We start from the raw sequence: 23,979 nt of genomic DNA, 5'->3' as shown, positions 1-23,979 counted from the left end.
ATCAGTTCGGCCAAAATCGAGCACAGACACCAGGATCTGACCCTGTTAGACCTCCTGCATCCCAATGTGCCCAGCTGGTGTGCAGGCCTGTCTACACGGGGACCTGTCTACACGCAGGGCACTTGCATCCAGGTGCACACATTTTGCTAGTGTCTGAGAAGGACCAAAGTGCTCATTTTATGCCACAGAGGCTGTCAGTTGTTTGATGATGCAACCAGGCATGTCTACCTGACCTGTCACAGCTCCACTCACAATCACAGTTGCAATCAATATCCCCAACCCTGCCTCTGCCTCTGTCACTGATAGAGAAGACAGAGACCAGGGTCACCACCACTGTCCCTCTCATCCTCGCCACGTGGCTCCACTTGTCATAAGGTTGGTGAGGGGATCATAATTTTTGGAGTCTATGGAGATGGAAACACTTCCACCACCCAGCCTTTCCTCACAGCAGTTGTACTGACACAACCTGCTGCCTTCGGCACACTGCTACCTCTGCTGCTCTTGCAGACCTCGGGCGGGCCCCGTGTGGGGGCCAGCCCCCAAGCCTATGATTCTGGATCTGCTGGTGGAGAGTTCTGCCACTCCATCCCCTCCCCCCTCTCCCCTGTTGAAACATGCACAGGTCATGCCATTTTCCATTCTATATACTGATTTCAGGGGGAAGGAGTTTAATGTCATTGCCAGGGGCTGATATTGATGATGACTCTGAGGCATTACATCTACTGAATGACAAGCTGCCAGAGTGTGAGAATCATGTCACATGAGCCCAACCACTCACAGCAATGGAGCAGGAGTGGACATAAAGAGTTTTGTACCTAATGACAACACTGAGCACAAGAGTGAGACCGCATCATCTTCTCAGATGAGTCCCAGTTCTGCATTCAGCATCACGATGGAACCCATGTGAAGAGGCTCCGAAGAAGTTGAATGTTGCCTGATTGTAATCTTCATCATCATATGGGCCCCAGCACTTGGTGTGATGGTATGGGGTTCCACAGGGTACACAACACAATCACCTCTGTTTAATGTAGCTTGTAAGTTTGGCAGCAGCTGTTACAATTTCTGATATGTAAGGCAAGTGGCTGTGCCCTCTCTTCAAAATCTCCATGACATTATCTTGCAACAAGACATGTTGTGACCTACTTCAATACGAGGCATGTTTGACTGTTGCCCAGGCAGCACATTCTCCAGAACTGTTGCCCATTGAAAATATCTGGTCATGGGTTGCCAAAATTCTGACATACCACCCCTTCCCAGCCACTATGATGAGCTCTGGCACAGAGTTCAACTGCCATGTGATGACCTGCTCGTATCTGTCATCCAAACTTAGTTTGACTTGATGCTTGACTGCGTTTGAGCACCATGTACTAAATTTCACCTTCTGTTCACTCATAAATCTCCTACAAATTTAATCATCTGTTCTTGTTACTATATTCCATACACATAATAATTCAAGTTTTATTATTTGCTGTTCTTCGTGGGGATGCAATTTTTATGATCAGTAGTATATTTATTCACTCCCTACCTCCTTATTTACTTTTTTTACCTTCTGCAGCTTGTTTCATCCAGATCTATTTGCTTGGAGATTTGAGATCTCATCTTTCATGTATTGATTATCGGCAGCTCATTGTTTTTTATTATTATTAGAGTTGGCTGTTTGTCCATAGTTATTTCCTAATAACATCCTACACGTTGTACCTTTTGTACTAGCTGGGTTTGTAGAGAATTTTCTTAGTCTTTCGCATCTGCCTGTACATCCTTTCCTTCTGCTACAACATTTTTATTCCGATGAAGCACATTATGAAAGAAATCAGGAAAAAGATAGGAAGCTGACATCCATAACACCATCATAGACCGAGCTTAAGCTCAGATAGGATGAAGGCGGTAAGGCAAGCTATGGAACATTCAAATGTGAATGACATTATCCTTCCCAATGTCACTTAACAATTCTACCACCTCCCTCAGTCTTGGACAAAGATTTAATGTGTTCTTAAATTTGTTTATCCATCTACAATGCTCTAGTTGTGCAATCTATCAATTGCTTCATCTGTCAATCTTGCTCTTCCTCCTAGGGTCTTTCCATCACTAAGCTTTTGGGATCTTAATGTTTGCTTTAGTTTGCGCAAGCGAGCCCCCATGTGCTTCTGCACATGGTCCAATGCACTCCTGTTTTTTAATGTGAATTTCATTGCCATAAGGTTTGAGTTCCTCTACAGCTTTATATCCCTTAGAATCACTATCTCCTATATAGTTAGTGTATTGTACAATATACCACTCCTGTGATCTGGAAAAAATTGCTTTCACTCCCTCTACTTCCATCGCTCCACTCGTGCCATGAAAATTTGCTTCACAACTTTCACTATATTTGTCCTTGGTATCGCCCTTACATCTACAATGTTTTGAGAGAATAGCAACATCAGTTACTTTGCAACTGTCTCCACTGGTAGCTGTCACAACTCCTATTAGGGATTTATGACCTCTGCATTACCATGATCCATCTAAAGCAACAGTTAAATCTCTACAATTCCCATTATCTGTCACAGCTTCTTCAACTGTTTTCTTCATCTACGTCTACATCTATGTAATTACTCTGCTTTTCACAATAAAGTACCTGGCAGAGGGATCAATGAACCATCTTCAAGCTGTCTCTCTACCATTCCACTCTCGAACGGCATGCGGGAAAAACAAGCGCTTAAATTTTTCTTTGCAAGCCCTGATTTCTCTTATTTTATCGTAATGGTCAATTCTCCCTATGTAGGTGGGTGCCAACAGAATTTTTTCGCAATTGTAGTAGAAAACTGGTGATTGAAATTTCATGAGAAGATCCAATCGCAACGAAAAATGCCCTTGTTTTAATGATTGCCACTCCAATTCATGCATCATGTCTGTGACACTATCTCCCCTATTTCGTGATAATACAAAACGAGCTGCCCTTCTTTGTACTTTTTCGATGTCATCCGTCAGTCCCACCTGATGTGGATCCCACACCGCACAGCAATACTCCAGAATAGGGCGGACAAGTGTAGTGTAAGCAGTCTCTTTGCTAGACCTATTGCACCTTCTAAGTGTTCTGCCAATGAATTGCAGTCTTTGGTTTGTTTTACCCACAGTATTCTCTATGTGATCATTCCAATTTAGGTTATTTGTAATTGTAATCCCTAAGTATTTAGTTGAATTTACAGCCCTCAGATTTGTGTGACTTATCGCGTAATCGAAGTTTAGCTGATTTCTTCTAGTACTCATGTGAATAACTTCAAACTTTTCTTTATTTTGGGTCAATTGCCACTTTTCACACCATACAGATATTTTATCTAAATCATTTTTCAAGTCGTTTTGATCATGTGATGACTTTACAAGACGGTAAATGACAGCATCATCTGCAAACAATCTAAGACGGCTACTCAGATTGTCTCCTATGTCGTTAGTATAGATCAGGAACAATAGAGGGCCTATAACACTTCCTTGGGGATGCCGGATATTACTTCTGTTTTACTTGATGACTTTCTGTCTGTTACTATGAACTGTGACCTTTCTGAGAGGAAATCACGAATCCAGTCGCACAACTGAGGCGATACTCCGTAGGGACGCAGTTTGGTTAGAAGACACTTGTGAGGAACGGTGTCAAAAGCCTTCTGGAAATCTAAAAATATGGTATCAATTTGACATTTCCCTGTCGACAGCACTTATTATTTCATGAGTATAAAGAGCTAGTTGTGTTTCACAAGAATGATATTTTCTGAATCCGTACTGACTATATGTCAATAAATCGTTTTCTTCGAGGTACTTCATAATGTTTGAATACAGTATATGTTCTAAAACCCTACTGAACATCGACATTAGTGATATAGGCCTGTAATTCAGCGGATTACTCCTACTTCCCTTTTTGGGTATTGGTGTGATTTGAGCAATTTTCCAGTCTTTAGGTACGGATCTTTCTGTGAGCGAGTGGTTGTATATAATTGCTAAATATGGAGCTATTTTATCAGCATACTCTGAGAGGCACCTGACTGGTATACAATCTGGACCGGAGGTCTTGCCTTTATTAAGTGATTTAAGCTGCTTCGTTACTCCGAGGATATCTACTTCTACGTTTCTCATCTTGGCAGTTGTTCTGGATTGGAATTCAGGAATATTTACCTCATCATCTTTGGTGAAGGAGTTTCGGAAAACCGTGTTTAATAACTGTGCTTTAGTGGCACTGTCATCAGTGACTTCACTGTTATCACACAGTGAAGGTATTGATTGCGTCGTGCCACTGGTGTGCTTTATGTATGACCAGAATCTCTTTGGGTTTTCTGCCAGATTTCGAGACAGAATTTCATTGTGGAAATTATTAAAGGCATCTCGCATTGAAGTACGAACTTCTGTAAAACTTTTCCAATCTTGGGGATTTTGCATTCTTTTAAATTTGGCATGCTTTTTTCGTTGCTTCTGCAACAACGATCTGACACGTTTTGTGTACCATGGGGGATCAGTACCATCACTTATTAATTGATGTGGTATATATCTCTCTATTGCTGTTGATACTATCTCTTTGAAATCATTCCACATCTTTTCTACGCTTACATGATTGGATCGGAAGGAGTGAAGACTGTCTCTTAAAAATGTGTTAAGAGCATTTTTATCAGCTTTTTTAAATAGATATACTTTGCGTTTCTTTCTGATGGTTGTAGGTGTTACGGTATTCAGCCTAGCAGCAACTGCCTTGTGGTCACTAATCCTTGTATTCGTTACAACACTCTCTATTTGTACAGGATTATTTGTTGCTAAAAGGTCAAGTACGCTTTCGCAACAATTTACGCTTTGAGTGGGTTGATGAACTAATTGTTCAAAATAATTTTCTGAGAAAGCATTCAGTACAATTTCAGATGATGTTTTATGCCTGCCGCCGGCTTCAAACGTATAAATTTTCCAGCATATTGAGGGTAGATTGAAGTCAGCACCGACTATAATTGTATGAGTGGGGTACTTATTTGAAATGAGACTCAAGTTTTCTTTGAACTGTTCAGCAATTATGTCTTCTGAATCGGGGGGTCGGTAAAACGATCCAATTAATAGTTTAGTCCGATTGTCAGGTATAACCTCTACCCATAATATTTCACATGAACTAGCTACTTCAATTTCGCTACAAGGCAAACTACCTCTGACAGCAATAAATACTCCACCACCAACTGTATTTAATCTATCCTTTCTGAACACTGTTAGATTGTTTGAAAAAATTTCGGCTGAACTTATTTCCAACTTTAGCCAGCTCTCTGTACCTACAACTATTTGAGCTTCAGTGCTTTCTATTAGGGCTTGGAGCTCTGGTTGTTTCCCAACACAGCTATGACAATTTATGGCTACAATACTAATCCTTTCTACAACTACCTTACTGTGTTTTACCTGCCCACTTTTAGACGGATGCACCTTTTGTGGTTCCCTGATACCCTCTAGCCTAAAAACCCCACCCAGTCCCTTCCACACAGCCCCCGCTACCCGTTTAGCTGCCTCCTGTGTGTAGTGGACTCCTGACCTACTAAGCAGAACCTGGAAACCCACCACCTGATGGTGCAAGTCAAGGAATCTGCAGCCTACACGGTCACAGAACCGCCTGAGCCTCTGATTCAGACCCTCCAGTCAGCTCTGCACCAAAGGACCACAGTCGGTTCTATCGAAGATGCTGCAGACGGTGAGCTCCACCTTAATCTCGGAAGCAAGACTGGCAGTCTTTACCATTTCCGCTTGCCTCCCGAAGCCAAACAGAATCTGCTCCGATCCAAAGAGACACACTTCATTGGTACCGACATGAGCCACCGCCTGCAGTTGGCTGCACCCTGTGCTCTTCATGGCATCCGGAAGCACCCTTTCCACATCCAAAATGACTCCCCCCAGAATGCACACGGAGTGCACACTGGCTTCCTTCCCCTCCTTGGCAGCCATGTTCCTAATGGGCCCCATTATGTGCCTAATGTTGGAGCTCCCAACTACCAGTAAACCCATCCTCTGTGATGCCCAGGCCTTGTGGGCCGAGAAGCTTCCTCTGGAACAGGGTGGATGACTGCATCCGGCTCAGAGACATCGTCAGCCACAGGTAACGCCCGAAACCTGTTCGTCAAACGAACCGGGGAGGCCCTACGATCAGCCCCTTGGAAAGTTTTTCACTGCCTGCCAGACTTTGGAATGATCTCCCATTCGACCACGGGTGAGTGGTCAACCTCAGTGCAGGCAGTACCTGGGGTGGTCACAGCAGTGGACCGATCGGAGGACATGTGGGATGTGCTCGACGTCCCTTGCATTTCCGCGTCCGATCCCTCACAGTGACACCCCCTGGCAGCAGCCTCAAGCCGTGTGACAGAAGTCAACACAGCCTGAAACTGTGAGCGAAGGGTTGCCAGCTCAGCTCGCATCTGTACACAACAATTACAGTTCCTATCCATTACTGCAGTCGCTCCTGTTTTAAGCTCGTAAAAATATGCAACAAACGAACGGTGTACTCACCTTATTAGTAGCAGGAACTCACAGTGCTGCTCTCGCTGACGGTCTAACTGACACTGAGCTGTTCTAACCAAACAAACAAAAGCCTGCACCATATGAGAGTCGATACAACGGTCGATAGCAACGGCGGTAGTGTACACTACACTGTTATTGACATAAAAGGTTGTGCCTAGTAAGCACTCGAATACATAAGAAATTACAAAAATAAACTAGTAACTACACAGATAACTGAAAATAAGTCACTCCTGTTTGAAGCTCATAAAAATATGCAACAAACAAACAGAGTACTCGCTTTATTATTAGTAGCAGGAACTAACGGTGCTGCTCTCGCTGATGGTCTACTGACACTTCATTGTTGCTTGAGCAATATCTTCAGCAGAAGATCCCACCAATTCATTATAAAATCCAAACTTGGTTGGTGGTTTTGGCAAGTTCATAATTCCACATAACAGTGCCCCTGTTGCACTGCACTTGCCAATGCAACGCAAGCCATACACTAGCCTAACATTTATATCATATACCTTCTTTCCACTATTACCACTACGAGGAATACTGTTAAAATTAGAAAACAAAACTTCTGCAGCATATTTGTTACACTTCAATAACATTTTACATGCCAAACCAATGTGTGAAGCTATTTTCAATTCCAGTCCTCTTTCTTTGCAAACTTGGCGTAATATGTTATGTTTCAAAATATTAGAGAGCAAGGAAATGTTAATCATTTCATTCACATCATTACTGTCACTTTTATAGTTTTCAAATTTTTCTTTGCTGTTACAAGGTTTCTTGCTGGAAGAAGTTCTATCACATTCATTTGGAGTAGTCGGTGAAGCAGTCTGAGCAGCATCTCCCTTCAAAACAACAAAAGATTTCTTCTTCCACTCATTGTGCCTTTTCTTAAACACTCAATTGCTGAAACGGGGCATATCGATATTCACAAACCAAATACGTAAAACAGGTATGAGCTAAATTCATCAAATACGCAAAATTGAACAGCTAAACAACACAAAGCAAACTCCGCAAGTCAACACACACGGTATAGCGTTTATGTTTACCGATATCAACAGTCACTTGTCACAGAGGTAAAGCCATACAACATTGGAAAACAAAACACTGTCTAATTCCGCAAATATATCCTGCTTGCAGCCAGCGAGCGGTGCCGTCAGAGGTGACACACTAAGTTGCTACAACCAATTATGTGGCGCGTCAACTTTGCAGCGATAAAAAATGTACTTAGAATTCACTTAGAAGGGTGTAACTTGATTTGTTTTATTCAGAAAACTCCAAATAATTTTATGAAATAATGTGAATGAAATAATTAACATTAATTTTGTCATTTTCATCGTTCCAGCTCCCCTTAAGAAACAATCACTGAATTTAATGTCATACTTAAGCTTTTACATGTGAAGCTGCCATGAAAATGAAGATTATTTCTCACAGTTGCTAAATTCTTGTCTACAGGAATGTCAGCAAATGGGTCATTTGAAAGCTGGGAACAGATGTGGCAATTATATGTTGCTGAGACAGATGCACAGGAAAGAACAAAACTACTGTATGGGCTTGCAGGGATCCAAAATGAGGAGGCAATTCGCAGGTAATAAATGAAATATGGCAGACAATCCCCAAATGCTAAGCTGTTTGTATGGCACTACTTAACTCATCCGTACTAATTTCAGAAATATACAGTGATTTTATCAAATTATTAAATCATTATTAAATTATGTCACAAAATTTATGTACGTTATAGTTGATGCACAATTTATAATTTTAATACGCTTATTACATTTTGTAGCAACACTTCAATTATGTCGTAAAATATATTTACACAGAGACAATATTAAGAGAGATTTATTATGCAAAAATATAATGTTAAATATATATTTCCAGACAGAAAGATGAAAGCATCTAGAAGACATGATCAGATGTCTTTGTAACTTCATACATGTAAACACCATTGGCAAGTATGTAAATGAACAGAGCTGCAGTTCTCTCTGATAGGTAAAACAGCCACTGAAGTGCATTAATATTGTTCATGTTTAGTGTTGTTACCATGCCTGGTAGGGTATTAAGAGTCATGAATAGCACTAGGTGTTAAGTGATCACTGTGAAGGACATAGAGATACCACATACTTGTCTGAGACAGTACTATCAGAATCTGATAGAATTTTAAACAGGTGTCGATGTGGGTCTCCATTTGGCCGGCTGGTTGAATCATGCAGCATCCACATTTGTGGGACATTCAGATGTGACAGAGACCTGATGTTGAACTGCACCAGTATTTGAGAGTAGGTTCACTCATAGTCAACATTCTGGTTGAAAATGTCTGACTACCTCAAGGGAGGATCACCGTACTGTGCACTAAGAACATCACAACCCTTTCACATCCGTGCCTGCCACCCAAGAAGTAGTAATGGCCTCCGTGCAATATTCTGTGTCATCCTGAATAGTTTGTCAGAGACTAACAGCAGCTGGACTAGGGAATTACTGTCCCATGTGTAGGCTGCCTGTTACATCATAGTGGCACCATGATCGGGGTGCATGGACTGCTGATGAATGTCATTGCAGTGTTTCATTAATTAATTGTGGTTCGGAAAGTATGACAGTGACCTGGTTTGGAGAGAGACATTGGCATTACTCTTGGTTTCACATTGTGGGGAGACATTGGGTATGACTTATGGTCATGGCTGGTAGTGATTGAGGAAACTCATGGTACAGTAGTATATCACAGACTTCCTGACTAGCTCGTGTGTTACCTCTCATGTGGCAGTATCATGGAGTCATTTTTTAAAAGGATGATGCTCATACAAACATGACACATGTCTCTACAAACTATCTGTAGGGTGTTGAGGTACTTATTTGGCTGGCAAGTTCCCCAGAACTGTCCCTAATCGAACATTTGTGAAACTAGCTCAGCTGTCAAGTCTATCCCAGTGCCATTATCCAGGGTATCAAGGACTGTTTACAACAGTTGTGGGCCAGACTGTGTTAAAAGATGATATAGCAGTTTCATGACACCTTTCTCAAACATATCATTAGTGCATGCCGCCAGGGCAGGGGGGGGGGGGGGGGGAGTGCAATGTTGTACTCATAAGTGGGCTCATTATACCAAGTATTATAAATTGAACCCAATTTTATAATCGCTGAAATGACAGCACATCACATCTCAAATTGTGAAGTGTCATTTTGTTTTCTCCTCCCCTTCTCGAAGCTTCGCATTTGCTATCAGGCAGTGTATCTGATAATGGAAAATCATAAGTGGGACAGAAACTGTAGACTGGATGGCACTAGCCACTGGTTATGTAACAGACATGTTGAGCTGTCTGTAGAAATATAAACAAGAACATGAACACAGTAACTCGGATTACAGCTTCCCTTCATCTTTACATAATATTGGTACATGTACAACTACAGTGGCAATTCCAGTTATTTAATAAATTACAGATAATTTTTCTCTTGAGTATTATTGGTATTAACACAAGTAAAATATATTTTTATGTCTTATTGTATTATTCTTATTCAGGTACCTCAACTACACAAAGGATGAGAGCTTGATAAGATCACAGGACTTCTTTACAGTCATTGGCTACATCTCGGGCAATCCTGTAGGCAGTCAAATTATTTGGGATTTCTATAGGTAATTTTTTAAAATAAATTTGTCCTGTCAAACACTAAAATTAGTATTAATTTTAAGGAAAAACTAACAGATATGCAAAATACTACAGTTTTCACTAATTCATGTGTCAATAAAAATGCACAGATTATGCTTAAACTTTTCTGTCCAGTACTTAGTTCTACTGACATCTTGAGGTACTGGGTTCCTGCAGGGTATCAGAGTAACACTGATATCCTGCAGAACACCCGCCACATCAAGACGTCAACAAATTTATGGGTAAGCCTGAAAAGAAGTAGATTTATTTCTACTGATTTTTGTGATAAGACTCTTAATTTGAATTCCTTAAAGAAACTGACTGGAAGGACACATGTGAAAATAATAACAATGAATGAAGAGTACTACCATTATTTTCATTGTTATGTTGTGTGGCCTGTGCACTGTGGCAATGAAATTTACTGATTTGAATGGGGCACCACTGAGGAAGGTGGGAAGGTGTGGTAGGGGTAAGGATGGGGATGATTTCATTTGAAGTTGGGGGCCATGAAGGAAGTTTCTTTTGCACATGCCCCAGTAGTGACAATGCATTGGCCAAATGAACAATGTGTAGTTATGGTAGAGACCTACTTTTCTAACGATCAGTCGCTTGTTGCTGTGCAGTATAAATTTTATACACACTTCAATACAGCCACCCTAAGTCCTGTTCCCTGCCAGCAGTTAGTTGTTTTGTGGGTCAACTCCTTCAGGGCAACTGAAAATGTACAAACAAGAAGAATGGGGGGATGAGTTCGCAAAGCAGTAAGTTAGTCATTTTCACAATCTCTTTGACACTCAGCACTCAAGAATAGATTTTACCTTTAACTTTCTGATTCTTCTGTGAGATAGATTTTTCATAACCACCTCCAATTTTAATTTCTAATTTGGTTGTGGTGCAAGTACTCTGTGATGTAATTTTTCTGCTAGTCAGAATGTGAGTGAAGAGTTGTTTGTAAAGTAACCTCATAATGTGCTGATGTTCTTCAGTTATGAGGCACACGTTCAGCTAGCTTGATGTGTGAATAAATAAAACGTGCTACTACAGTGTCAACAGTCGCAGAAAATGTAATGAAAGGCCCATTCATTCAGAACATGTAATTGTTTGGTGTACATTGCCAAGAATAGGGATCATTGGTCCTTGTGGTTTGAAGAAAACGAGTGTCACTCTATATGAATTCTCAGTGATTTGTCTACATTAGTGAGCCTCGCACAAATTGATGTTTAGTATGTGTGGTTTCAGCAATATGGGGCCACAGCACGCACAGCTCGAACTACAATTCATGCATTGTGGAAAAAGTTCTGTGAGCACCTGATCTTCTTGAAGGGCAATCAGTCTTCTGTGGCTGGCATGTAGAAGTTTAGCCTCTCTTTTGATTTTTTTATAGGGACATCTACAATACATTGTTTGCATGTCAAGGGACCCTTGCGTAGTTGAAGGAGAATTCTCACAAAGAAACAGCCTGCATACCAATTGCTATCCCCAAAAACAGAATTTCAAAATTCAAGTAAATCAGTGAATTGATAATTTAGGTATAATTTCCTAGGTATCATTTATCAGTATCTGCAATTTTAAGAGTCCAGTTATGTTGAAACACAAAAAAGGAATTAAAATAATAAGCATTGTTTTCTTTATTGAGCTCTCAAATTTGCAAGTTTCATTGCTTTCATGTATCTTTTAAACTAGCATTTAGGCTCGTTTGTATGATTTTAAATATATTCATCTTCATCATATTCATTTTCTGCTTTTGAAAAGCAGATGTGTTGTGTGGTTTCAGTAGATAAAGAGTTAGTAGCAATTTTCCCATCATCTAGTCAACATGCTTGTAACATCTACTAATTTTAAACACAACCTATCTCTCATTCTTGTATTCTGCAGCTTTTACTTTTGGCTTCCATTTCTTGAGTTCATCATATGAAAATGCAATGAGTGATGCATGGTAGGACAAAGAAATATAATTTCATTTGTAGATCCTTTCATCTTAAAGTAGTTTACAACTAAGTGACATTTTGCACATAAAATCATGAGACTTTTCTTGTTTCAGAAATGAATGGGAATACTTAGTGGAGAGATTCACACTGAACAACAGATACTTAGGCCAGTTAATTCGGACTATAACAAAGTACTTTAGTTCACAAGAAAAACTCGATGAGGTGAGTAAGCACAACTCTGATATGTGTTTTAGTGTCTAAGTGGTAAATATTAGAAAGGGAGATAAAATCAGCAGCTGTCCCTTTAAAGCATAAAGAAATACTTTTCATTCTGTTGACTGTCAGTGTGCTATATACTAGATTGCTACAAGACCCCTGGCAAGCCCTGCGCACCTGTAAGACTGGTGCTGTATCAGTTAATAGCTAGAGGAAATAAAATGTTAAGTCTACTGATCTCACCATTGCCCTTAACGTACCCTTCTTGACATACTAGGCACTGGTGGATGATCATAGCAAGCAGCAGTCACATCTCCAGTTACTTAAAACTAGTGAATGCCATAGCACAAAGAGGGTGAAATATTCTAGAAGCTCATGTACTATTTGAGCATTCATTTATTTAATATTGCCAACCAGGTCTTTCTTAAAATCAAAGTGTTCAAGGATCCTTTGGTCCTTTAAGTATGGCACTTGAGTGCAGACCATCACATTGAGCTGTGGGCTTCCAAGTTATTGGAACAAAGGTTACCTATGGGGAACCTCATACCACTGCAGACAGAAAAGAGAGAGTCCCTTTGCCTTTGTCAGAGCATTCTCTCATTGAGTTGCTGCTGCATGGATTTAGTTGATTCTACCAGAAAACAAAAACCTAGAAAATGCCAGTCTTGATCAGAAATACACCTCTCAGACATGAAATTTATGGCCCTTTGGTGCAAGCCATTCAGCTATCAAGCTATTATGGATGACATTATTGGAATGGAAAATAAGTGCAAAAGAAGTTTCTCACCCATAACTGTGACTAGCTTCATGTATTTGCTCCTTTTGCACCAACTGAGATGGAGGGCCTCGGACACTGATTAGCAGAAACTTGACACAGGCTTCTCCTTTCACAAATCCTCAGCTTAATTCTCCTCTGTGTGTCTGGATGAGGGCTTACATAGCCTCTCTGGTCCATTTTCACATTTACATCCTGTTCTGCTCTGTATTTTTTTAAATGATTAATATGTGTCTAAAATTTGCTCCTACTGGAGGTTGTCCTTTGAAATCTATGTAATATTTTATTTTCCACAATAATGACACCACAGTGAAGAGAAATAGATAGTGCTGTTTTTGGACAAAGAAGGCCTCATCCTCCCTTGGGATGTCCATGCAGAGAAACTAGACAGTATTTTTCTCTCTACCTTGTAGCCCATCATTTGGGGGTTTCAGAAGGAGACTCCAGGATACTAAATTCAGCACAATGGTCCTTTGTTTTCATAACCTGCTCTGTCATATTAGACAATGAAAACTGGTAATTAAATAAATGCTGAAATTCTGCACTTTGCCCACTAGAATGATCCTCTTCACAATTATACCACTTTAAATTTATAGTAAGCCTCATATTTTAATTACCATACTTGAGAACTAAGCAGATTAAAAGTTTGTAATCAAAAGATTATAATTTCCATCAGAGTAGTAAGTCAGATCAGTTTTGGCTTATGTCTGGCACAAGTGCATCTTGTCTTATTCTTTTTACATTATTTTTGCATTATTTATGATCAGTTTCAATACCGAATATATATTTATTAGTTGGCGTTTTGACATAAAACCTGTACCTTGAAGACCGTGCAGGTCGTTTTCTCAATTCTTTTTGTCTGTGATCTATTGAGAAAAATATTTTTATTTTGTTGATCATTAACTTCATAAGCCAAAACTAACTATTAATAATATTTAAATAAAAGAAAAAGGAAGAAAAACAGAAAATTAGGAAATACCAAGATTGAAGATGGTGAGAGAGAAAAACGTCATTAAATGTATATTAAGAAAAGCTGATAGGTGTAATGTGATTATCTACAGTTGTTTGCGACATTTTAAACAGTAACATGATCCCCAAATAATTTGGAATTAGAATTTTTCTCTATCTTCATGATGATACTCCTTTTCACAAAGTATGTATTTGCTAAGGTGATCCATCCAAAGCGCTGATCTGAACCCCATTTTGAGAGAAACTAGGCTGTTATGTGCATCCAAGTGAATTCACTCAAACCTCAACAACTACTATGGAGTTTATTCCAATATGCCAGAACTTAGTAAATATCACGGTAACTTAAATTGTTAATTGATTCCTTCATCAATGCTTGGTAGAATAAATTCATAACTATAAACACAAAACACAAAATCATGGATGTTCTACAACATTAAGAAACATCCACACCGTTGTGCTTTTCGTTTTTAATTCAAACAACTTCTAAACTCTGGAGATCAATGCCAAAAATGTCAACTCGCCTCCTTAGAACTGACATTGTCAGAAAAGTTTTCAGTCTCTGATAGCTAAACTAAATAGAAAACTCATAAAGACTGATGAACTGTATGTCCATCATAAAACTGGAAGTGAGTACTGAATTAGTTGTGAGATCAGCAAATGGGCTGTAACAAGAAGCAACACAAGAAAAATAACCGGGTAGAAGGTGAAATAGGAATAGGAATGAAATGAAAGGCAAAAAGAGTTAAATAGAGCCTGATACAGCATTTTTGTATGAGAATTAGCTCTCTTCTTTTTCAAAAGTGAACATAGTAAACAAAACAAAAAATGTAAAACTTAAAGTAAATAGAATATTGAAAAAATGATAACAATGAACAGTTTCCATTTATTAATTATTTTATGTTATAAATAATCAAGAGATTCAGTGGCAAGAGAAGTAAGATAAGCCTGCCATTAAAACTAGTGTAAATACAGCAGTAATTCAGGTCAAAAATGAAATGCCCATGTATATGACAACAACATGGCTTATAAAGCTATATGTAACACAAAGAATTTAAAAACTCTTATTCGAGTGCTTCCTTGGGATCTAATGGAGAAAAAGAAAATATATGGAAGTTGTTTTTTCATTCATTTGTTCATTCACACACCATGTCACACAGCTTCCATCATAGAGGAAAATCTGGAAATGTAAAATGAATCAAAGTTTACATTAAAAAATGAGAAAAAGGATTTAACACTAAACTGTTCAAAGTATTATCAATACGCTATCACTACACTGCTATATACCACTTTTACTTACACAAGCTCCAGATAACATGATTTGCTACACTGATATTTATCAATAAATAAGTGTTCTCTACAATTGTATTGATAGGGCTCTGTTAACAGTTAACATTGGTGTGTCTCATGTTTCGAACGGGAGTCATCACTCATTGAATCCAGATGGTGAGATTATTTATATAAATTTATTAAAGGAAAGGGTAAACAAATTACAGTATGATTTAAGACAGATACATGAAGTAAATTATCATTTATTCACTTAATAATCTTCTCAGTACATTTCACACAAAGGAATGAGCTGAAACAAATCACTCAGTATATAGTAGAGTTGTTAATCAGTGGACATACACATACATAGAAGTTTGAACTTTGTAGCTCAGCTTTTGAACTTGTAATATCCTTCAAAACACTATGTTTGTGCACAATGTAGTTGGATTCTCCCAGTACTGTGGTCTGACTGAAAATGTGGGTAGGTCTCTCTCTCTCTCTCTCTCTCTCTCTCTCTCTCTCTCTCTCTCTCTCTCTCTGTGTGTGTGTGTGTGTGTGTGTGTGTGTGTGTGTGTGTGTGTGGTTTTTTTCCCCTCTTCTAAATATTATTTCAGTGAGTGAAACCATTGGTGTTGTCTTTCATTTTCATGTGGTTGTTGCAGATGAAAGCATTCTTCGAAAAGTATCCAGAGGCTGGTGCTGGAACGGCAGCACGCAGTCAGGCACTTGAGACAGTTGAAGGAAATATACAGTGGCTGAGTAGCTATCATGACACGATCAAAATGTGGCTTTCTGTGAAACCAATTCCATCTTGAAAAATAAATGCTGACAGTCTACAGAGCTTTAAGTTCTGCAGACATTATGTTACCACATACAACAACTTAAGTAGTTGTTTAACTTTTCAAAGGAACATTGTAAAAAAGAAATATGATGTTACCTGCTGCAGATGAAACACAGTGTGTAATGTAAATATATGACGTTTCATTTGTGACTATTGTCAGAGAAGTGTAAAGGCTTCTGTGCAGATTCAAAACATTTTTCAAATATGTTTAATGATCATACAGATCATAAAGAGATTTGAGATGTATCAATGTCTTTGCATCAGTGCTGCCTTCAGTGTTGTTAAATAATTTTGTAAATATTATTGTACATCAATCAATTTTTGTTGTGATTATATTTTTATATAAGGAAGTTGATACTGGCTTTGTTTATTTACGGAAATCGGTTTGCAGTACATGATTTAAGATAGATTTCCAGCTCTGAGTTCACATTTTTCATAAACTGGGAGTCTCTTCTAAAAGTTTTCAGGTGCATTTTTCTGGTGTTTCAGTGCATATATATATATATATATATATATAGTTTCATTTCTGCAACCCGCAGATAGCCTAAACAAATACTGCTCTTACCTTGTTTTATGTAGCCTCATGTTATTTTATTTATTGATCCATTCCAAACAATAAAGTCATTCAATACATTCTAAGTTTACAACATTAAGCAGTATACGTAGATCAGATTTCTAAAATACATACAAGACTAAAACAGTGCCGAGACACCTATATACTTTTCAATAGCCTGTGTATATAATGGTCAAAGTTCTTACAACACACAAGGTAAAATAGGCATATTGGAATATCAACATCAAAATCTTAATATCTATTTCATCCACATACAATTCAGGATAGTATATATATATTCATCAGTGCTATTGCACAATTTATTGAAGATATACATTTTAGAGCTAATTTAAATTTCCGTACAGTTTTACTGTTTTCATGTATTGTGGTAACTAGTTTTAAAGTTTTGTCTTGCTTGTAGAGGCCTAAATTGTCTCAGTTTTCTTTTTGCATAATACACATACTGTTACATTTTCTGTCACATATTATGGTACGTTTTCATTTTGTTCACTGGTTTCTGACTGCAGACAAAAGGCGTTTTTAAAGTGGGTTCAATAGAATGCAGAATGGGCCTATATTTGTCTAATGTGATATTCACTTTAGTCTTATGTAAAGAGGGGTAGCAAAACATGAGGAATAACCAGTACTCCAAAAGCGACTGAATAGCACTCTTGTATTGTCGCAGCATACACACTAAATCAAGGCTTGCCAAATGCAGCATGCTGTGCATAAGGGCGAAAGTACGGCACAGGTGCACACATCTCAGCCAGCGGGCAAAGCAGAAGAGCGACATCTGGGACTAGGCACACATACCAGACAAGCAGCAATGGTTCTGCTTCCTTGTTTACGTGGTACCAGGAGGACTGAAGCACACTGTTTTGCGTCCCTCTGGTGACTGTAGCCTTACTTGAGATGTACTGAGAAATGGTGAGTATTGCAAAAAAGCAATGAGCAGGAGATCTGTATTCTCAGTCATTTAAACATGACTGGGAACTGCAATTCTTCTTTACAGCAGTAGGTGAAATCTCACAGTGTTTGCTGTGATGCCTAATAATAGGTGGCCAGCGCAAATTCACAATTGAAAGACACTGCAACTCATTTCGTAAAGACAAATGTTGTGTACTGAACAGTGTAGAATGGCAAGCCAAATTAAGTGTACTTAAGAAGAAAATGGATGAGGCGTATCAACAGTATTTCAGTGTAAGTCATAATAACTGACACCTCTTGAAGCCTTCATTTCTTGTGTTAAATTCATTTCTACTTTACTGTACTACATATTGTTTTCAATTTTCCAGTATATCTGCAATGTGAGCGAGTTTCAGAACTGCATTAAGAATAGCAAGATCTGGGAAACCATTTTCCAGAGGGGAATTTGTAAAAGGCTGTCTCATTGGTGATGCAGAACTTTTTTGTCCCACGAATGTTAGCAGGTTTCAAGAAATCGGCCTTTCCAAACAGTGACACAATGTGTAAGTTTTACAGCCAGCAATGTGCACAGGCAGGTAATAAATAAGGCTCAGAACTTTGTTACTTCCTGTGTTGCATTGGCTGAAGCAACATATCTTATAGATTCAGCTCACACAGTAATACATACACCAGGTGTCAATAATGCTCTGCATGTAATAGAGGACGTTTTCGATTTAGTGCTTTTGAAAGGGACTATGACAGGTGTAGAGTTACTCCAAACTGTCGAGCAAGCAATTGATGGTGTCGGTATGGATTGGAATTGGTTAATCTCAGTGACCATGGATGGAGCACCAGCAATGTGAGGCCATCAGAGAGGACTCATAGCACTGATGTGCAAAAAGCTCACACACACAGAAGAGACGTTGTATGGAATTCACTACATTCTACATCGAGAGGCACTTTGAGCAAAATCTTTAACATTAGAAAACATCATGTAAATCCTTGTGCATACCGAAAACTATCTGAAGACAAATTGATTTACGCATCACCAGTTTTAGCAGTTATTGGAGGAGTTAAGAGAGGAGGAAGCGGACATACTGTACTATACTGAAGTATGCTGGCTCAGTCAAGGTAAAATGCTAAAAAGATTTTTTTAATTTGTGTTGGGTCATAGTACATTTCTTGCATGAGATGGGAAAGAGTGGACTAAAATTAGAAAACACTTGCTGGATGTCAGACCTTGCATTTCTCATGGGCATTACGTCTCACATGAACAGACTGGATGTCAATTTGTAAGGTGAAAATAATTTAATTTCTGACAAGATGGAAAAAGTAAATGCTTTTGAAAAGGAGGCTTGCTCTTTGGAAGAGCCAACTATTGTCAGAAAACACTGCACATTTCCCTACTCTAGGTTTGGTCCATGAAAGTGCTATATTTCAAGAATACGTGCCAATAAATGTAAAAATTAAGGAGCAACTTCGAGCATGATTTGTAGGTGTTAATGAATGTGTCTCCTAACACGTGATGCTTTGCATGGCCATTTTCAGCATCAGTTGAATATGCTTAGAATCAACTACAGATGAAGCTGATCGACCTGCAGTGCAATACACTGCTGAAGGTCGAGTTCTTTGCAGTACGACGTACAAAAGAATTCTGTGAAAATTTTCCACACCAGGGACTTCCACTCCTGCATCATGAAGTTGCAAGAGTTATGTCCATGTTCAGATCTACTTATGTGTGTGAAAGATTTTTCTCTGTAATGAAAATGAATAACCCAGGGTTTTGATCAAGTATTAATAATGAAAATTTTCGCAACTGCTTCCATTTGTCAATGTGTCATGTTTTTGTACCCAATATTAACTTTTATCGTTCCTCATCACCAATGATAATCGTGTTTCAGATTTCTTTCTCTAATTTAAAATTGTTATGTACTAACTGTGTGTCATCCTGCTCCATGTTACATAGGCGAACACTGTTACCTGAAAACTCTGGTATTAAACTGGCTATTCAGGGTGTTATAACGTCAAGTTAAACACATATATTTCAAAACGACACAACACATGTAAGTCACAGAGCAAGTTGACCAAGCAAAACATGTGAACACGGTAACATTCAAATCAACACTGAGTCCAAGTCTAGCGGCCGCTGGCTGGCTGGCCGCTTAGGTGTCGTGGCTGTTGCATATCTGGCAGACAGCGCCGCATGTAGAGGACGCGCGTAATTGCGTGGCGGCACTTTGAATGATCGGCAAGTCACAACACAAGGTATGTATACATGCTTAAAAATTATGAGCTTACAACCAATCCAGCATATTTATGCACCATTTGTGTGATGTTTGTATATAGTTCCATACCTTCCCATGATGACATTGCCCACTGTGAAGAGAGCACAAGAGTCCCCCCACCCCCACCCCCAGGTACAGTGTATCCCTGCTAGTGGGTAAAGCGAAGTGGTGACATCTGTGCTTAGAGACATATACTAAATGAGTGGTGACAGTTCTGTTTCTCTTTTTTTGTGTTTGGTAAGTGTGCATGCTGTGACCAGGGAGATGCACATTTGCAGCAGCTTCGCACATGTGCAGAATTTCTGGCCAGTCCTGCAGTAAATGCTACACACCAGATCATGAGGTATTGCAAGGTCCAGCAAGGAAAATATGGTGACAAGTGTTTGCAGATCTAGAAATATTAAAGGTAACTGTAACTAGCTGTCTTTTATCCCAAAACATAATAAAATACAACAGATAGCGCATGTGTAGTGGGAACTGAAAATTCGTGTCTGATTCAGAACCAGAACAAAGACTTCCTGCTTATTGCAGGCAGTTGCCATAACCATTAGGCTGTGTGAGCATGCCTCTAGGTATGACATAAACTTTCATGGTCATTGATGTTTCCACCCACGATTTCCAAACACTTGTGTTAGAGTTTCCCTGTGGGGTGTGCATGAATAGCAGCATGGGTAACAGGGTCAGTGGGAGACTGTACCTTCACCCTGTTACAAAATATGTATGTGAAATGAATTAATTCACTGAAATTAAGTAACTGGATAGAGAGGGATGAAATCAATGAAGATGCACTGACACAGAATGAAAGCAGTTCAAAGTGGCCAGACATGCCGGATTGGCTATGTTATAAATATATATTGGCTATCAAAAGTTTTTACCATACCAGGATTCAAACCCAGATTTTCAGTAGTCTCCACATATATATTATGGAAGCCATGGCACAATGCATGGAAGATAGTATACCATACCATCGTTATCATTCATCTTTATTATCCCATTCACAAATGAAAGGCAAAAACAATTGCTTATATGCCTCTGTACCTGCTCTAGTCATTCTTATTATATTTTTATGAACCCTACACAAGATGTGCAGTGATGGCAGCAGAATAGTCTCAAATCGTTCTTCAAATATAGATGCTTTAGATTTACCCAACAGGGTTTCATAAGATCTATGTCGCCTTTCTTCCAAGAATTCCCATTTAAGTTACCACACTATTTTTATTACATTTTTGTAGGGGCCACACCAATCTTTCCCAGTACTTACAGCATCTCTCTGAATTAGGCTGATGATTGTTGTCATCCCCACTCAATAAAGATTCTAAAAACTGAAACAATACTCTAGAATTAATCACAGTAGTGTCGTGGATGTGATTTCCTCTACAGTTGCAAGGTTCAGAAACCATGCCTATGATTCCACGTAGGTGAAACACTACTGACAATAGAAACTAATCGAATACTAGTTATTCTTCATCTTTTGATATATTTGTAACATACACTATTAAACTGAATATTGCAGTAGATTAATTTGGGACTATTGTAAGAAATCTACAAAGAAAATTCTGTTTTAAAAAAGCTTTTGGTTGTAACAAGAAATAGACTGAAGCATTTCATTGACACTGGATAGCTCATGAGACAATGTTAAAATGCACATATCCCTTGGAGTAAGTAACTGCAGTATCTCCGCACCCTAGTCCTCAATCGGCAAAATTCGAAAGTATCTGGACAAATGGCGTTCTTGTTGCCCCCTGCGATAAACAGAGATTTAAATCAGTGGTGGCCATGTCGCCCTTGTTGCGCACAGTTGTTGCTACATTGGGCACGTCTGGATTTTTGTGTGAAAATGAATGAACCTTCATTGGCACCACACCCTGTTACTACTACATGAACCTATACCATCTTACATTATATTACGAAACATGTAACCATGCATATCTTCAGGGCCGTTTCAAGACCCAAGCGATGCAAGAAGCCGAAGGGAGACAGGCGCCCAAGTGCAACATTTGCATAGTCTACGGTGTGTATCAGAAGTAGTAGCGAAAACCTACTTTGGTGAAACTATACGTGGGGAAAGCGGGGAGGGAGGGGGGGTGAAATGATAAGCGGCATGTGTGGAAAAATGCACCCCAACCGACCCTGCATACCTTTGAATACAAGCCTAAGTACTGTCTTGATTGTGAGAGCCAACAACTAAGCTAGTAAAGAAAATGGCAGTTTTGACTCATTGTAAGCGCAAAACATTCTTGCGTTTGCAGCGTTAAATGAAGAACATGACTCTTACTCCTACCATTCCCAGCTTGCATATTACAGCACTGCACTAATTAAAGAATATTTATGATTCTCTGATGTCCCACCGAAATTACTTTTGTGCATTTTTTAGTATTATATTATTTTAATATTATAAATAGAATATTGTCTCTTACTGTTCCTTGAGAGAGAGAGAGAAGCAGATATGTTGTGTTGCTGCTTCCACTCTCTGCCGCAACCTCCAGGAAATGGCTACAAGTTTAGTAGACCTACAGTGCTTTCTAATAATGAATTCAACCTCCCATAGCAAGGGAATTCGATGCTATTTCAGCTGATCAGTTGTAGTGTAGGATATTGGCATCAGTTTGTGAAGGTGATCGAGCGGCATTCAACTGGAGTGGTTTAAAGAAACTATGGAAAAGTTAAGGTAGGAAGGCCCAACAAGAATTTGAACCTTAATCTTCCCAAGAACAAGTCCAGTGCCTTCAGAAATGTACCATGTTGTTGGGCATTTCCTAAGCAATGCAGTCCCGCTACGAATGGCGTAAATGATAGCTCTTATACTCATTTTTATTAAATATGTTACTATTATAACTCCAGAACTCTGTTTCCGTAATTTCAGCAGATTAATATCGATATCAGTATGTTTTAGATTAATGTTCAGCTGCTCAGATTCATCTTTTGCATTTTTTTAGAACATGAGGTCAACATAATCGAGCCACTTAGTTTCTCATGCATCATTAACTCGAGGCAAATAAAAATTCTACAGCATGTTTTATGCAACCATATACATTATTTACTGTAAAACTATGATCTCCAGGTTTTGTGTGATACAGGGGAAAGCAGAACTGCTTTCCTCGCTCTGCGTACTCTAAAGGTATCCATTCAGCCGTTCCTTTTGAACAGATGATGCAACCACGAGATTAGTATTGCCACCTTTCCGCGTACTACCTGGGCTCTAGTTGTGAAGTTTATGCCAGAACAGCTGGTAAGCGTCTCTCCCTTGAACTTAACAACCATGACTGACGCAACCTGCCGCCCGCAAAATTGGTCACGCTTGTTTCACTATTGGAACATCATTTTGGAAACTGTATTTAGTACGTTTTCATTTACAGTGCTTTTATCGTCTATTCAAGTGTGTTTTTTACAATACGCTACTGACGTCTACAGATGGAATGAACGACAGTGAGACAACTAACAACAAGAATTTTTACTTCCTAATTCAGGTTTGGTTTAGTTTTGCGTGATACCTTTTTCCACTTAGCTGTTGTTTTCGAAGTATACGTACTTGGTTCCATATATCTGTCAGTCCTGGAGATATGTTGGAACCGATATTCCGGCATAGTTTCCGAATGAGTTGGTGCATTGTCATATCTGGGAGAGCTGTTCAAATCCCCGTTCGTCCAGCAACTTTTGAGCTATCCGTGATTTCCCTGCAACGTCCGAGGCAAATTCTAAGACGGTTCCTCTGGAAGGACACTGTCGACCTCCTTTCCCATTCTTGAAACAACCCGAGCTCTTGTTCTGTCTCTAATGACCTCGTCGTCGACGGGACATTGAATTCTAATCTTCCTTCTTTCCTTCTAGCATAGTCGTCTTCCTTAAAACAGTTTCTGATTAGGCGAAACAAAGAATAAATCCCGTAGGAGGTATAGTGTGAGTTTTATGTTCCAGGATCTACTTTGCATAGCTGAATACTTTTCCTAGATCCAAATAACTCGTGAAAATATCTTGTTACACTACTAGCCATTAAAATTGCTACACCACGAAGATGACGTACTACAGACGTGAAATTTAACCGACAGGAAGAAGATGCTGTGATGTGCAAATGATTAGCTTCTCAGAGCATTCACACAAGGTTGGCGTCGGTGGCGA

The 23,979-nt window shown here is 39.1% G+C and overlaps 1 protein-coding gene across 2 annotated transcripts in view; it reads left to right on the top strand.

The window, feature by feature from the left end:
• LOC126458109 (glutamyl aminopeptidase-like) overlaps positions 1 to 16,474 on the top strand; it is a 292,746-nt gene extending 276,272 nt beyond the window's left edge. For both annotated transcript variants that reach the window (XM_050094939.1, XM_050094938.1), the window contains exons 14-17: positions 7,939 to 8,071; positions 9,998 to 10,111; positions 12,166 to 12,274; positions 15,941 to 16,474. In XM_050094939.1, the coding sequence (XP_049950896.1) occupies positions 7,939 to 8,071; positions 9,998 to 10,111; positions 12,166 to 12,274; positions 15,941 to 16,093 (509 nt within the window). In that variant the 3' untranslated portion in view covers positions 16,094 to 16,474. The remainder of the gene's footprint in view (positions 1 to 7,938; positions 8,072 to 9,997; positions 10,112 to 12,165; positions 12,275 to 15,940) is intronic.
• The last annotated feature ends 7,505 nt before the right edge of the window (positions 16,475 to 23,979 follow it).

This window comes from Schistocerca serialis, chromosome 2, assembly GCF_023864345.2.
Source record: "Schistocerca serialis cubense isolate TAMUIC-IGC-003099 chromosome 2, iqSchSeri2.2, whole genome shotgun sequence".
In the NCBI taxonomy this organism is placed as follows: Eukaryota; Metazoa; Arthropoda; class Insecta; order Orthoptera; family Acrididae; genus Schistocerca; species Schistocerca serialis.
Note: the sequence above shows the minus strand (reverse complement) of the source record. Positions and strands in the feature narration are given on the sequence as shown.